Source organism: Strongylocentrotus purpuratus, unplaced genomic scaffold (genome assembly GCF_000002235.5).
Source record: "Strongylocentrotus purpuratus isolate Spur 01 unplaced genomic scaffold, Spur_5.0 spur5_contig_840, whole genome shotgun sequence".
Lineage (NCBI taxonomy): Eukaryota > Metazoa > Echinodermata > Echinoidea > Camarodonta > Strongylocentrotidae > Strongylocentrotus > Strongylocentrotus purpuratus.
This window is the reverse complement of record NW_022145547.1, coordinates 954953-971126: the sequence shown is the minus strand read 5'-3', so window position 1 is coordinate 971126 and position 16174 is coordinate 954953. Positions and strand designations below refer to the sequence as shown.

Genomic DNA, 16174 nt, shown 5'->3' with positions numbered 1-16174 from the left:
GGCGCCTCAGAAGGTGCTGAAAAAAGGATTAATACCAAAAATAAAGACAATTATGTTGTTTTGGTTGTAACTAAGTTACTGGTTAAAACAACTAACCATATATTATTCACATTAGGTGAATATTATACTGTCTACAATTATTTTGCCTTCAATGTGAATTTACTACGGTGAGTCCATATTAACCAGCCTCACATGTCAGAGCGGGAAATTTAACAATATAATTTTTTAAAGAATGCAATGTAATATAGGTCTTTGGAACCTGTTTAGGTCCTAATGGTCAGGAGAAGAAAAGCAATCATTATTTTTAATAAACTATACTCTTACTTTTATCAGATTTATCATTAATTATGATAATATCGCGACTATATTTGCTATTATTAATAAATCTTCAGCTCGAGGAATGAAAATGTGCGGAACCTGTAAGGTACACGCTTGGTTAAGTGCTTTTGTTGTCAATAACGGTTAAAAAATAATAACAACAGATAAATTAAATTCATTAAACTTACTTTAGCCACCAACAATGTTAAATGATATAAATTCCCTTAATCTCAATCTTAAGTTAGAAAGCGTTAATAAGGTCTAGGTTGAAAAGTGTTAATGAGGGTTTGGGAGGGGGTTGTAATTTTTAATTCTTGATTTGTATTATTTGTAAATTGTATTCTTGTATGTATTGAATTTTTATACGGAAAATAAAACCAAACCAAACCAAACCAAAGAGCGGGTGACGTGAAAGAGTGAACTTCATCCCGACTGCGGCCGATAAAATGATGTTGATGAGCCACCCATTATCAGTTGTTATGATAAAAGTCTACTGCTCTTACCAGTACACTTTGTCCTAGCTCTTGCTACTGGGCTGTACATCCCCTCACCCGATGGCCCCTCCCTCGAAGCAGTCAATCTGAAATCATACACTGTGTCCCGTGTCAAATTAGTGATCGTGAAAGTAGTATCTCTGATGAGATCTCTTGAAGCCCTGGCTATGTTATCCAGTCCGTGTGTGTTGTAGTAGACTCGATATCCAATCACTGGCCCATCACCACGATCATAAGTCTCATTCCAAGGTGTCCATCGTATGGTGACCGAGTGAGATGTCATCTTTTGGACGAGTAAGTTAGATTCAACAAAGCTTGGAGGTTCTGATAGAACGTAAATTGAGTTTCAAAAACATTTGTATGAAGCCATTCAAATTTTAAGACTACATATTTAAAGCCCCACTGTACTACTTGTAGCAACTTGCTCCCTCTATATAGAAAACAATGTCTAAGCGGTAATCGTTGGTCCCCCGTGATCCTCTGTTTCTTATGTTAATTGAGAGCTGAGTTGATGAGATAGCCACCTGTCACATGGAAACCATTTTAAAGACAGAAAAGGCAATATAAGAAAACTGACAAATTTTGTTTATTATTTGTATTCATTGTTTGTGACGTACATAGAGATGTACAAAGCATCTTCAATTCCATTCGCATTAACAATGAATGTACTCAGGACGCTAAGCTCTTGTCAGTAAATCATAGCAAAAACAGGTATGCTCATGGGTGTCGATCCGTAACTGATACCTATTCATCAGGGGGGATGATCTATTCATTCATCCCCCCCTGATGAATAGGTATTACGTAAGGATCGACACCCATGGGTATGCTGCTATAGTTCAGAATTACTTACCATAAACAGAGACGGCCAGATCTTTCGAGACACTTTCCCCGTCCGGTTTGCGCAAAAGACAGGTGAAATTCTGAGGTGCCTCATCGAGGCTCACCGTAACCTCGTACCAGGATGTCCTGGTTGATTCAGTGACATTGGTCCCCAGAAAGATAATCCCTTCATCTGCACCGGCTGTATTGGAGACACTGATGTTTTCAGAGGTCGGTGGAGGTAATCCTGTCACGACACAAACCATTGTTATAGGTTCGTTATTGTTAACCTTGGTGTAGTTGAAGCTTGATATGGCGTAAGAAGGAACAGGCTGTGGAGGGATGGTAGGGGTGGCAGGAGTGGTAGCACTAGTAGAAGCTTGAGTTGTAGCTTCAACAATGGGGATGGTTGAAGAAGTGAAACCAGAACTTGCCGATTTCGTTCCAGGAATCGCTGAATATGTAGATAAGGAGAAGAGAAAACATTGTTAACATATGAGATTGTACGCCTCACGCACGCAAGCACGCACATAACACTAACCCACACAAGCTTATACTTGTTTATATAACATAATCATAGAAATCTAGGTATTCTAATGGCAAGTAGGAATTCCGCAGGGCAGTTTAGGAATTCCGCAGGGCAGTTATATTTTTAGTTTCCATTTAAATCCCCTTAAAAACGTATCAATCTATTTCTATCACAACAGAGATGGTAATGCCTTATATATATTTGTTTAAATAATTCATTCAGATATTTAGCGGTAAACTGCTGCGATTTTTTTTTGTGATGACGTAAAGTGTAATACACTTCCCAGAGAGCTCAGTATGCGCAGTGCATCTGTTATTCAGACACTTATTCTTATCTTTTTATCCTTGTGGTGGTTATGTGGTGGTTATTTTAACTGTGCGCCTCAGAATAGAAGTTCTATAGATAGATGGCGCAATACAAATGCCAGATATTGTTACTAATATTATTACTATCAGTTGCAGTAGTAGTGGTACTACTTCTACTACTTCTAGTAGTAGTAGTAGTGGTGTTTTTAATCTATATATTTCTTTTTATTATTATTATCATTATCAATATTATTATTATTATTATTTGTTGCTCGCAAATGAGAGCCATTTACACGTTGTAACCGTTGAGGTTTTATGCCTCATATCTTAACACGCCTTTATTCTTATGTTGAACTATAAGCCAATGTGAGCTTACGTGTATCACCATCAACCTCCTCAATGGGGGAAGTTCGAACTGTAAAAAGATTAGGAAAACAATAATAAACAGGGTTCAAATTTACCACTATAGGAAAAACAATAACTTTTCAAAATACAGTGCTTTTAAAATATAGCTTTTAACTGGAGAGCACGTACTTCAGAATATTATAGAAGTACTTCCAGTTTGCTTAACAATTGATGTGCGGAAATCTTAATCTTAATACTAAATATCCGGCTCTCAAAGGTTCACCTTCAAGTGTAGTTACGATTAAATATCAAGACACACGAGAGCAGACTGTTTGATCGTATTAGCAATATTATTCTGCACATTATATAGCACCATTCCGAGCGAGGCGATATCTTGTTTTTCAATTACTGTTGTGCAAAAACAATCTATAACACCAAGAACGCTTCGATTGCATGGGCATTAGCATACATAATATTTCACAAGACAATAAGATGGTTCTCTATAAATGATGTACTGAATTTACATAGCTGAGTTTAAGAGGAACTGCCAATGATCATATGTGACCTTTGGGGCACCTATGTTCATGTTTGATATGAATGACAAAATCAAATTTGATCGAGATTAAAGTCTGCATGGATTGGAGAACGAACTCCATTGGTCAACTCAGCATAATAGACAAAAGCAGGGAATGCGTGTCAAATGATAACTAACTGCAAATCTAGCCACAAATTGGCTAAAACTAGTATCTGTTTAATCATGAAACTTTTTTCCCCTGGTTCTTGTTGTGTTTTTGCCTTTTGCTTTGACAAGCCCAAGAAATAATGAAGGACGAAATGGATTTCGGCTCTTTATCGTGATGTGTTTATTATGTGATAATAATGTATGGTAAAAATATTAAAAAAACTTTCTATGAAAACTGAAATTTTAATAAAAATCACCTTGACAGTTGACACCAGTCCAGCCTTCTTGACACGCAGTCCCATCAATGCATTCTCCTGTATCCTTGGTACAGATGTTAAGTGGAGAGCAGTGGCACTCTTGCAAACAATTTGCTCCATACGTCCCTGGGTTACATTCTTTAAAAAAATCATGGGGATCGATAAAGTAATAGAAGAAAAGGAACAGCATTATGAGGTAGGCTTTATGCGCTTTTTAATCTTCAATATTTCACATTGACAGGAAGGCCCAAGGTACATTGATATAATTGTTGGCATGATATCAAATTTCTAGAATGAATTCAAACAAATCCTGAATAAATGGGTCAATGAGATATCTAGAGTGCGTTTTGAAAGCTTGGTAGACTTGGTTCCGCTAATTCGTTTTTTTTCTTCTTCAATGCACTCCCGCTCACAAGTGCATTTAAACGTCTTTGATACTTTTTAATAAGATCTATCTAATGATAGATATATTAAGCTCGATTATATTTATTTTTTATATTATCTGTTAAATTCCGATATATTTGAATGAATTACCCAGACATTTTCAATGAGGAGGTTTCTTATATGTATTTGCAGATCATACTTTATATATCAATTTGATCCAAGGGGAACTGCTTCAAAGGATTTAAATGGAATTATTATAGTTTATAGTACATGGGTTTTAAAGCGAAGAAATGTTGTACATGCATGTTGTTTTAGTAATTGGGATGGGGAAACATCATCCTATAATGTGGGATATTACGAATTCGGTATTCCTTTTCTTCTGATCGAGCACAATTTGTAAGGGCTACATGCTTGCACATTAATGGTTACTTAAATAGATTGATACGGAAAAGAGTCGCTGGCTTTCCAGCTCTTCATCATAATTAGAATACATGTACAAAACAATATATGGACCAACCAAGATATTTCAAGAGCCCTGAAGGTTAGGATTTATAATGCCCTCATTCGTCCTATAGCCACCTACGGGTCTGAGACGTGGACGCTAAGGAAAACTGACCGGGATAAACTGGAGACCTTTGAGATGAGATGTCTGCGGACAATAGCAGGAGTCCATCTTCTAGATAAAATCAGAAGCGTAGACATCAGAAAGTCATTGAAAATCTCCAAGACAATAAATGAGGAAATATCCAACCGCCGCCTGAAATGGTTTGGACATGTGGTACGTATGCCACAGGAACGCCTACCAATACAAGTCCACACCAATGACTTTACTGCGCCACGGCCACCAGGACGTCCTCCCCTGAGGTGGAAAGACCAAATCCGCCAAGACTCTGGATTAAGCCTGGAGGCTGCCCAACACCAAGCCCAGGACAGAAATGAATGGAGGCAGACCACCCGTAGGAGCGCAAGGGGACACTCCGTCCTGAGCATTTAAGCTTAAGCTAAGCTAAGTACAAAAATGTTGACTATTAAAAAACCCAATTATTTTTCGCTTGTTTGTTTGTGTGCGTCTTTTCGAACCACGGATGAAGAAAATACTGCCCCTCGGAAAAGAATATAATTATTTTTGTTCATCTACAGAATATAAAAAACTAAAATACCTTCACCTTCAATCAAGCACCACTTGTTAAAATATAACAAAAGGGATATTTTAAGTGGCAGAGTATATCCCATTATGGAATCTCCTTTTATCCTCATAGATGTTTCTAATTCATGGTATTATTATGTTACCATGTTTCTTGATACGCACTCATAACATTATTCTCGAATACTCTATTCAAGATATATTTCGGCTTATTTTAAGTTCAGGTTTCAAAAAGTATAAGGCAGACCAAATTAAATCGCGAGGAAATGCCATAATAAAGGTCCCTCTTAACGCTTTAGTATGTACTTGACAAGAAGACTAATTGACTTTTGAAAAGCACTTCTATGTAAACGAATACCTGTTCTCATCACATGAGTTGCAAGGTCACACGTGGAGCAACCTCTCTTTCAGTCTTGAGAATCAAATGGTTTAACCCTTTCATTAATACAAATATAAATATGCCTTCTTCGTCACTCATGTCTTTCGTATTCAGTTTTTGCCGTGGCTTATAATTAAAGCTGCGTCAAGGTTGATTTTTTTTCTATTTCATCTCTTTTCTCGTTACCTTCACTTACGCAAGAGAATATAAAATATGTCAAGCGTTGGAGATTAAAAACCTTTTCATGAAAAATAGATTTATCTGCCGGAATAGACATGTGAATAACTGTTGAAATATACAATAACATGTACATTCATGAGTAATCCGTTTTTAAACGAATATGTTTCATACATTCTTCTTCCAAGATGATGTATTTTGGAGGTCTTTCGTAGTTAAAATATTCGCTTCTGAATGATTCCAGAATTTGATTTACATGACTCAAAGTACCTGTTGTACAATTGATTCCCATGAATCCTGCTGCACAGGTACATCCAAAGGGGTCTGGTAGGCAGAAGAGTTTACCCCGACACCCTGGACTGTGATCATCTCCTGAGGAATCACAAGAAAAGCTGCCATCCTGCCCGAACCGGTTGCTGCCCAGGACTTGGGATAAAGTGACAATAAAGGGATAAAGGATACAATTGCCTTCATAATAGCGATTCAAACGAGCTTACGCAATAGATTAGTAATACGGTATCGACATTGAGTTACGTTGATTTTGATTCGCGTGATAATTATATTGAAAAGAGTTTTAGGTATTGAACGATCAAAATGTACGAAAATGCCAACGAAATAATGCTGTTTCCTTATATCAGGGTTTCATCGATTGAATTTTATTAATGAAAGCTTTGTCAATGTTATCACTATACGCATTTCGTACATTATAGAGCAGGCCTGTTATAGAGTATTGCAGATTGAACATTATTTCAAGCATGTAATTTACATGAAATCATTGTATTTATTCACATCAACAAAATATTAAGCTTAATCCAGAACATGTATACAAAAAAAAAAGGGGGGGGGGGTGTATCAACTAAAAGCGCAGAGGACCCAATAAAGTGAAGAAACCTACCGTGTTCACATGTTGTCCCGTTGAAACCAGGAGGACATACACACTCTCCTGAGTCTACATCGCACTTGCCTCCATTGAGACACTCATTACAGGTATGTTCACATTCGGATCCCCAACGATGAGCTGGGCATCCTGTTTGAAGTAAACAATATTAGTATTTCAAAGTTGATAAGAATCCAGCATCTAAACAATATCAGAGGTAGATAACCGATATGCCAATATACATTGACATGCCTGCATTCTAACACTCTATCTATACATCCCTCCTAACACAATAAAAAGATAACCATTGTCAATATTCAATTTTCATTTCACTGATATTTTGATGGCAACAATAATATAGAATTATAAACAATTTCAACAATGTTTGAATATAACGATGCTTTAGATACATGTACGGATAGTAAGCTGTCAACTTACTGACGACATGAAGAAGGAATATTGCATTTTTTGCATCCCATCCTTTTCCAGTTGCAAAACACTTGTATACCCCAGTTTGGTTTAGCTGCACGTTCTCCAAAGTTAGACTCTGCTTTCCTTTACCGCCATGTATCCCAACTAAATTAAACCGCCACCGGAGGTCATCTTCCGTTAGGTTTGTGGCAACAGCGAATGTAACAGTTTCCCCGACATGGACAGTCAACGTTGTCTGTTCAGGCAGGATTGGCGCTGTAGAGTAAATGGGAGTAATATGCTATATAATGATAAAAAACGTTTGAGGGGGGGGGGGGGAGAAAAAAATCCGCATCACCACCACTCTAACATGCAGGCCCCGTAAAACGTTTTTTCAAAAAGGGGGGGGGGGCTAAAGTATTTACGATCAGGTAGATCAGGAAGTAAGTGGAGCTGATTGACGTGGGGTCCAGGGGCAAAGCACCTGCGGGGGTGAAGGGCCGGAGCCCCATGAAGCTTAGAGGTTTTAGCCCATTTAATTTAATCGATGAGCATCGAGGGGCCCGCCTTAGGGCCCTTGTTTGGGTCCAGGGAGAAGAGCCCCCGGAAGCTCAGGGGTTTTAGGCATTTAATTACGGTCAGATGAGCATTCAGGGGTCCGTATAATTAGGGCCCCGGTGGGGTCAAGGGGGCGGAGCCCCCGGAAGCTCATGGGTTTTAGGCATTATTACGGTCAGATGAGCATATTTTGATACAAATTATTTGTGACACTTGCAGGTCACAAATTGGAGTGGGTTCCAGGGGGCGGAGCCCCCAGAAGCTCAGGAAATTTAGGCATTAAATTACGGTCAGATGAGAAACCAGGGGCCACCTGAGGGCTTTTGGAGGGGTCCAGGGGGCAGAGCCCCCCGAAGCTCAGCGAAAAATCATGCCATTTCAGTAACATCTGTAAGTCACTGATAACGAATTAGAAATAAACCACGTTTGAATTTTATTTAGGGGGTCAACTGCCCCCCCCCTCCCATCAGTACGCCATTGATGTTTAGTACTGAAAGTATAGAAATCATCAAATGTAAAAGTCAAAATGGGGTATTCTTATGAATTTATGTATAGGCTTACATGGTAATATTTTGACAAATATTTGAGCCAATCATTGTATTGATGATGTGATCTAGTCGAGACGTCACTGAAGAACATGGTTGGGATTCGAATCCCTGTCAAGGCAATACTTTCCCTTGTCAAGACATTAACCTGGATTAGCCTCTCTCCCCACATGAAATAAATGGGTACCCGGTGGGAACAATGGTCACCCGGCTGACGTAAGGGGAAAATGATTGCAGGGCCCTCGGGAAGAACGATATCAAAATTGACGAGGCTACCCAAAGACATGGAAGACCATATTATTATATTACATCAGGTCAGGGAATGAGCAAAAAAATGCTCAGAACATGCATCTCGTGTCCAAATTGTATAAGTTTTATCACTTCCGTAATTGTGAACATGTTTTAGAGTGATTCTAAATCCATCCCTTGCTTTTTTGTTCAGTGTCCTCGTACAATATTAAGTAGATCTGTTCCCTTAATACAACTTCAAGATATAGGACAGTGCCGTAAATACATGAAATTGCTGTTACCCTAGTTTCACTTTAAAAAGTTCAAAGATGTTCTTAATTTTTATTCAGTTTTGGAAAATATGTTTTCCTTTAGACTGGAGCTAGTTGTATGTTTCTCCTAAATCAAAATATTAGGGAACGTCCAGAGAACGTCAAAGTCGGGTCCTTTTGTCTTTCTTTTTTCTGAAAAATGGTGGCTCCCAGTTGGCTGTGCATGCTGTTATAAGTTTCAATAAACGGCAATAACGTACAAGCAAATGCATCAGTCACACCAACGAGACCGATAAAAGACCGACTCAGACCCAGTAAACAAGTTTCATTTAATAACTCAAGTGGCCCAAATATGGTCGGTTTGGAGTTGGTTTGGCAGTGTGACCGAGGTAGTAAAGAGTTTTACAAATATTTATACTCACCATTGTGCATCAAGACAACAGTTGAGGTCAAACGTGTGGTTCCTTCATATTCTAAAGCTACGTAGAATGCTCCCAATGCCTTGGTTTGAATAGACTGCTCGAATATTAGCTTTCTTATACGTTGACCTTCATTTACTGTGCCGATAAAGTTCGGGAGACGTGTAGTATCAATGGTCCGGATAATGCGGTCGAACGTGATATTGTCTCTGATGCTTGCATCTTTCTGACCTAGGTAGACGCCGATATATTGATCATGTGTGTTGGGAGGATCCAGGAGGGGGTGATTGGTCACTAATGTCAGGTCTACGATGTATCCTAGAAAAAACAAAACAATAGTCAATAATAGATTTAATAGCATGCACATCTCAGTAGACTAATTAGACCAGAATTTGTTATTGTTATTTTTTTTTTTATTGCAACCAAAACTTGAAATTGGATTTCAAATAAAAATGCAAATACAAATAGATATAAATAAATAAATATATGTATATAATAATGTGCTACAATCGAATTATTATACATTATGAATTAAATTAAAGTAAGCTCATGAGTACAATATTTAATAATTATTGTATATAACATCAGAATTTATAAGGGCATGTGTGTTTTAAAATTGAGCAGTTTATAATGAAATTGATATTAATAATGGATTAAAAAAAGAAAACATTACACATATTGAGAACCGAGCTGTGGGAGAGGGTGCCGCGTATCGCCTGCTGTTGAGAGACAGGAGGGCGTAAACTCACATTCATAACATAGCAACAAAACACTCTTCCAGCTCTCAACAGACGATATGTCATGTAATAATAATAATAATAATAATAACATATTTATGAAGCGCATAATAAACTGTGGTTTCTCTATGCGCTGTACAAGCATGAATGACGAGAAATGTAAATCTCATTGAAATCAAAATAAGCAATTAACAAACTGAGCCTAGATATGGAGTATGAATTCGGATCCGTTCTACAAGTAATAAAGAGAAAACTGAAAGCAATATTTCAGTATTCATTGAGGAGAAAGAGTATAAATTTGAATCTCACTTTATGTAAGTCATGCAAGTATGATAAGAATGATGAAATAAAAATTTCATGAGACTGATTTAAAAAAAATTATACATTGTGCAACTTGAATCATAACATAGAATGAAAACCAACAGTACTTCCGGTCCTGAATGAGGGGAGTCATCTTTAACAGCATTCGCCATAGGGCCTTAGCTAAATGGGAAGTTACATAGAAGCTAATCTAAATATTTCATTAAAATGCTCACTGAAAGATGCTTTAATCTACAATGGATGTCTAACAGTTTACTACATTAATATTCAAGACACCCCCCTAACAAAAAATACAACAAGAGAATGGCTCAGACGTGACTTATTTATATTTCATCGATATTTGATATTCCTTTTATCTCTAGATGCTCCAATTTCTCTACATTCACAAGTTTTGCCCAGAGCTTTTTTGTTATGTTGTAACTCTCAGATGTCTGTTTTTGTTTTGTCAACATGGTCAATAAACCATTTTTGATATGTATTCCGATAGTTATTCAAATGTAGACTCATTTTCCTGGCAACGAGCAATTTAATTCACCTGTTTAGTTGTTGCTAGGTCGGACATTCATTATGGCTCGCCCTAATTATAATAACAATATGAAAAGCACAGCTACTATATGAATGTACTCTACTACACAGTGATGAAAACAAAATTCCTAACGCTAATACTTTACAAACAATACAAAAACCAATTCAAAAGCTTTCAGAAAACAAGTGCGTCTTCAGCAAAAACTCTGAGATAGCAACAGATAAGTCTGTTTGTATGTCTAGTGTTGGGTTATTCCAAAGCTGTGGAGCGGTGGAACTGAAGGCGCAATCTCCAAGAGATTGTCGTTGTGTGAGGTAGCCTTAGAAGGCAGCTTGTCCTGTGTATTTCGTTAGTTATGTGCACATGGATGTGATTTAAAAGATAATAATGTAGACAAATAATTTGGGGCTTGACCATTCAATGCTTTTAAACAACAAAAAGTGTATTAATTGCAATTCTACGCCTTTTGGGCAACCAATGGAACCTTTTCAAAATATGTTTCCCGTCGGGAAAAAAGAGAAAAGGGGGAGGGAAAAATAGAGAGGGAAAGGGAAAAAAAAGAAAAGAAAAACAGAAAAGGAAAGGAAAAAAGGAAAAGAAAGGAAAGGAAGGAAAAAAAAGGAAAGAGAACAGAAGAAAGAAAGAGAAAAAGAAAAAAAGGAAAAAGGAAAAGAAAGAAAAGAAAGAAAAGGAGAAAAGGAAAAAAGAACGAAACAAAAGAATCGGGAGATGAAAGAGAGGAGAGAGAGGAGGAGGTAAGAGCCTGAGAGAAGAGGGGTTGTTCGGTGGAGTCGTCTCGTCGAGGGAGCACGAAAGACACGCATAAATATTTTGCTGTGTCGGGTTGGCTGTGTCGGTATTCTTGCTCGATCCTCGTGTAATATATCAATGCAAAAGTTTGAAGTCGGTGGGATGTATAATGTCAGTCGGCCGACAAGTTTTTTTTCCCTACGAACTGTGACGCTTTATCCACTGTGACGACTTCGAGAGAGACTACAACTAGAATACTAGTTTTTCTCGAAGTTTCACTTTCCTGTAACATCGGCTAAAGAAATCAGAGTTTTAAAATTTTCGGGGAAACTAAATTCAAACAAGGATTACGAGTCAAGAACGGTACAACGAATCGTCTTTTTTCCCCTAATATTTATTGATACGCCAAAGCTTCCGCGCTTTGCGCGAGAGGGGGTAACTGAATTCATACAAGGATTGAGAGTCGAGAACGGCACCAAACATTGCCTTCTTTCTATGATAGTTTAATGAAACGTCAAAGCTTCCGCGCTTTGCGCGTGAAGGGGAAAAATGAATTCAGATTATTAGGGTTAAGAGTCGAGAAAACGGTACAACAAATCGTCTTCTTTCTATTATAATTGAATGAAACGTCTGAGCTTTCACGTTTCGCGAGGGAGGGGGCGCGGATTAAGAGTCGAAAACAGTACAACGAATCGTCTGCCTTCGCGCGGGATACGGTAAACTTCATTCAGACAAGAATTAAGGGTCAATATGCATCTAATAATTTGATGAAACGTCTAAGCTTCGCGCAGGAGGCCCTTCAGCGCCCCCCCCCCCCCCCAGGGAGCGCGCTTCGCGCGGAAGGAGGGAATACTGAATTCAGATGATTAGGATTAAGAGTCGAGAACGGTACAACAAATCGTCTTCTTTATATAATAATTTAATGAAAGGTCAAAACTTCCGCGCTTTGCGTGGGAGAGGGGGGGGGGGAACCTCATTCAGACAAGGATTAAGAGTCAAGAACGGAACAACGAATCGTCTTGTTTCTCTAATAATATAATGAAACGTCTAAGCTTTCGCGCGGAAGGGGGAACTGAATTCAGACAAGGATTCGAGTCGAGAACAGTATACAACGAATCGTCTGCTTTCTCTCATAATCGGAAAAATAAATTCCGACAATTAGGGTTAAGAGTCGAGAACGGCACTAAAAATCGTCTTCTTTCTAAAATAATTTAATGGAAATTCAATGCTTAAGCGCTTCGCGCGGGGGACCCTTCGCCCACAACCAAGATTTAATTTTTTTTTAAATATAGTGACCTTTACCAGTATTACAAATAAGTTTTCAAATTAAGCTCATCTGACCTTAATTAAATGCCCAAAACTCCCAAGCTTACGGGGGCTAGCTACGCTCTACGCGATCATAAATAATGTATATACATCGAATTGTCAAACAGTTAAAATGTACTCAGAAATTCAGATATTTCTTTTCAAAAGATGACTTTCACGTCCTTAAATCTTATAATATGCAAACATCACTTTGGTTCAAACTTTGACTTTTGAGTTTTTAACAGTCAAAAGGATTCAAACTTATTAATTCTCTCGTTTTGTCACACTCAGTATAAAGTAACGTTACGCAAAAAATATCGGGGTTAGTATTATGTAATATGTATAGACTTGTATTGACTTTTAAAAGAGGCATTGTTAATGTATTTTCCCTTATTTTTACAGAATATCTAGTTTCTCTCATTCAAGTATACTTTTTGATTAAATGGAGGTTATTTACATGGTAAATCTATTCGTTAAGATAATAAATGGTGAATATTTACTTACCATTACTCGTAACAACCATGTAGAATAATACAAGCATGAGTCCAGAAAAAGAATTGCTCCAACACAGTAAGGATGCCATCATACACTAGCGAAAACACTGAAGACACTGCTTCAAATTGTCAATCTAGGAAGCATCAACGAGGCAAGATGAAATTGTCCAGGCCATATTCAGGAGAAGTGTTTCCTTGTTCACAAAATTTAGTCTTAAACTTAACTTATCATGGATATAATTTATTGTCACTCATAAAAATGGGTTTTTTCCGATGAGAAATTATCCAACAAGAAGGAAGTTTCGGCTGGGCTAAATTTGGCACCACTGGTGAATTTTGTTCGTATTTCTCTCCTATGGTGCAGACAAAATAGCAAATTTAAGCCAGGTCTATAACTTACCTGGTCGCCCTAGACAGAACGAAACTTTCTGCATACTACTTCAATCATCGACAATAGCCCTTGTCAAGACTCGAGAGTACAAAGTTTCCTCCTTGTCTCACAATTTAAATTCGTCTATCGGGGTTGCGGAAATCTTTTAAAGCATATACTTACAGCGACCTGGTAATCACTCAAATGCGATTCAAACTACGTCATATATCGAACCAGCTATTTATGGAACAGCCAATAGCGTGTTCCGATAGATTGTGTCTGATCCCCACTTTGCAGCTAGAAGATTTGCCTCATCCAAAGGGGAAAATACCACTACGATTCCGGATATCAAGGCGGAACCTTACAGAAACTGGATGTTTATACTGAAGATATTTGTTCTCCTTATAATAACTCAGCTTGTAGAAGGAACGCACGAAATGATTCCATTAGTTACTTATTTGCCATTTACTCCTTTTTCATGCCATTTTAAAAATGTCGTCTTTAATAGCGGTCGTATATTTTGATATGTAATAGGCCCGCATAATGTGTGGACATAATTATGTGGACCCGTATATTTGGGCTCTGTGTGCGAGAGCGTGTGTGGGTTGGTGTGTATTGTGTAGGTGGGTGGTTGTGTATGTGTGTGTGCGTTTATGATTGTGCGTGTGTGTGGGTGTGTGTGTGTGTACGTTGATGGTTGTGTATGTGTGTGTGTGCGTGTGTGTGAACATATGAGACGAGGATTATATGAATAGTGTATTTGATTCACTTCACTTACATTGTTCGAACAAAGCATATATTGATTATAATATACTTCTGCAAAGATCCCCCCCCCCAAATGTGTTTGAAGACAAATATTGATAAAAGAATACATAAATTGGGTTTTCTGTTGTACGCGGAAAACTTTAATTGTGTTTCTTTCATAAATTTTTGTATAATAGTATAACTACATATGTAAGAGAGTCAGTGAGGCATTGTCCGTAAACACTGCGTGTAATAGGCATGTTACTTCCCTCTCTCAGTCACTCCATTCTGTCTTCAAACATGCAAATTGAGGGCGCCATACACTTCAAGCTGTAACCTTTACTAGGTGTCTGGGGTAGTTGTCCTGGGGGTAGTCGTCCTAGAGGGTGTTTGCCATAATAATAATTCATAATAATAATGCATAATAATAATTCATAATAATTACTTTTACAGGGGGGCCTACACCCTACAAGCTCTGCTTTTTTTTGTCGACCCCCCTTCCCTTTCAACTGCATGTTTATTTGTTTGATGTATTGTATTGTGCAAATTGATTTACATGTATATGTATATCAATATGTGAATATGTTAAAACGTACCATCATTGTAAAAACGAACAGTTGACAAGGGATAAATAAATGAATTGAATTGAATTGAATTGAATTGATGTCCGGTGGGTAGGTGTTCGGATAAAACATTTTAGATATCGTCTGGGGCATCGTCGTGAAATTGTTCTACACCATGCACCTGGAATTTCATCTTCATATGTTTGGAAATAATCCACAAAACCTTAATTATGATTTGCTGGATTTCGTGTCTAGTTATTTCATATCAAAAATTATTTCACCGTTTTAAATAAAATGGTATTAAATATGTTTTCATAAGTCTTAATAATTAATTAATCGAGTAATTATTAAATAGTTACAATGAGAACGATGGTTGGGATCCACCCAAAAGCATGATAAATCTTTTTTTTTTGCATAATGGGGTAATTTAGGTGATTTTTTTTGTAATCATCTTCTCCTGATGAATGCATTTTTAAATGTAATAATTGTTACCGCAAAGTAATCTGGCTTGTATCTGACTGGCTGTGCTAACAGTCTGCCAAATTCCAAACTGCTTTAATAATCAGACGGATTAATTTTGTTGAGAACCGTTCAAAGTGCCAAATGACGAGCTGAAACAAAATAACTTGATTTGCTTTTGTATTCTTTATTGTTTTTACTTCTTTGATGTTTACATATTGTGCGTTCTATACTTTCATTTATCAGTATTCATATTTAATATGTGCCTTAATATCCCCTGCTCATATAGTAATATATGCATGTTGAATTGGATTGCATTATCTTACTCTGTTAATTAACTTCTAATTCTACTATAGAATGATTCGCTAAACATCCACCCTCATATAACATAATGCTTTCACGTTATTTTCATGGTGCATAGTCTTGGTCTATATTTACAACTTTTATTTTCATATTTCATCGTTCACATCCCAACACATTATCGTTGACCTATTCATCAACTTAAATTCCACTGTTTAGTAGACGTGGAGGTAGCAGTCGTAGTAGTAGTAGTAGTAGTAGTAGTAGTAGTATAAAGTAGAAGTAGTAATAGTAGTAGTAGTAGTAGTAGTAGAAGTAGTAGTAGTAGTAGTAGTAGTAGTAGTAGTAGTAGTAGTAGTAGAAAGTAGAAGTAGTAATAGTAGTAGTAGTAGTAGTAGAAGTAGTAGTAGTAGTAGTAGTAGTAGTAGTAGTAGTAATTATATTAATAATAACTGATAATTT

At 37.3% G+C, this 16174-nt stretch overlaps 1 protein-coding gene across 1 annotated transcript; it reads right to left on the bottom strand.

Moving 5' to 3' along the window:
* Positions 1 to 1654: 1654 nt before the first annotated feature.
* On the bottom strand, positions 1655 to 13305 carry LOC105436594 (tyrosine-protein kinase receptor Tie-1-like). The gene is made up of 8 exons (XM_030988216.1): positions 13287 to 13305; positions 9147 to 9461; positions 7149 to 7397; positions 6729 to 6860; positions 6104 to 6259; positions 3750 to 3887; positions 2842 to 2880; positions 1655 to 2085 (listed from the first exon to the last, which is right to left on the bottom strand). Exons 1-8 carry the CDS (start codon positions 13303 to 13305, stop codon positions 1655 to 1657), a joined length of 1479 nt encoding a protein of 492 aa, XP_030844076.1.
* Positions 13306 to 16174: the final 2869 nt, after the last annotated feature.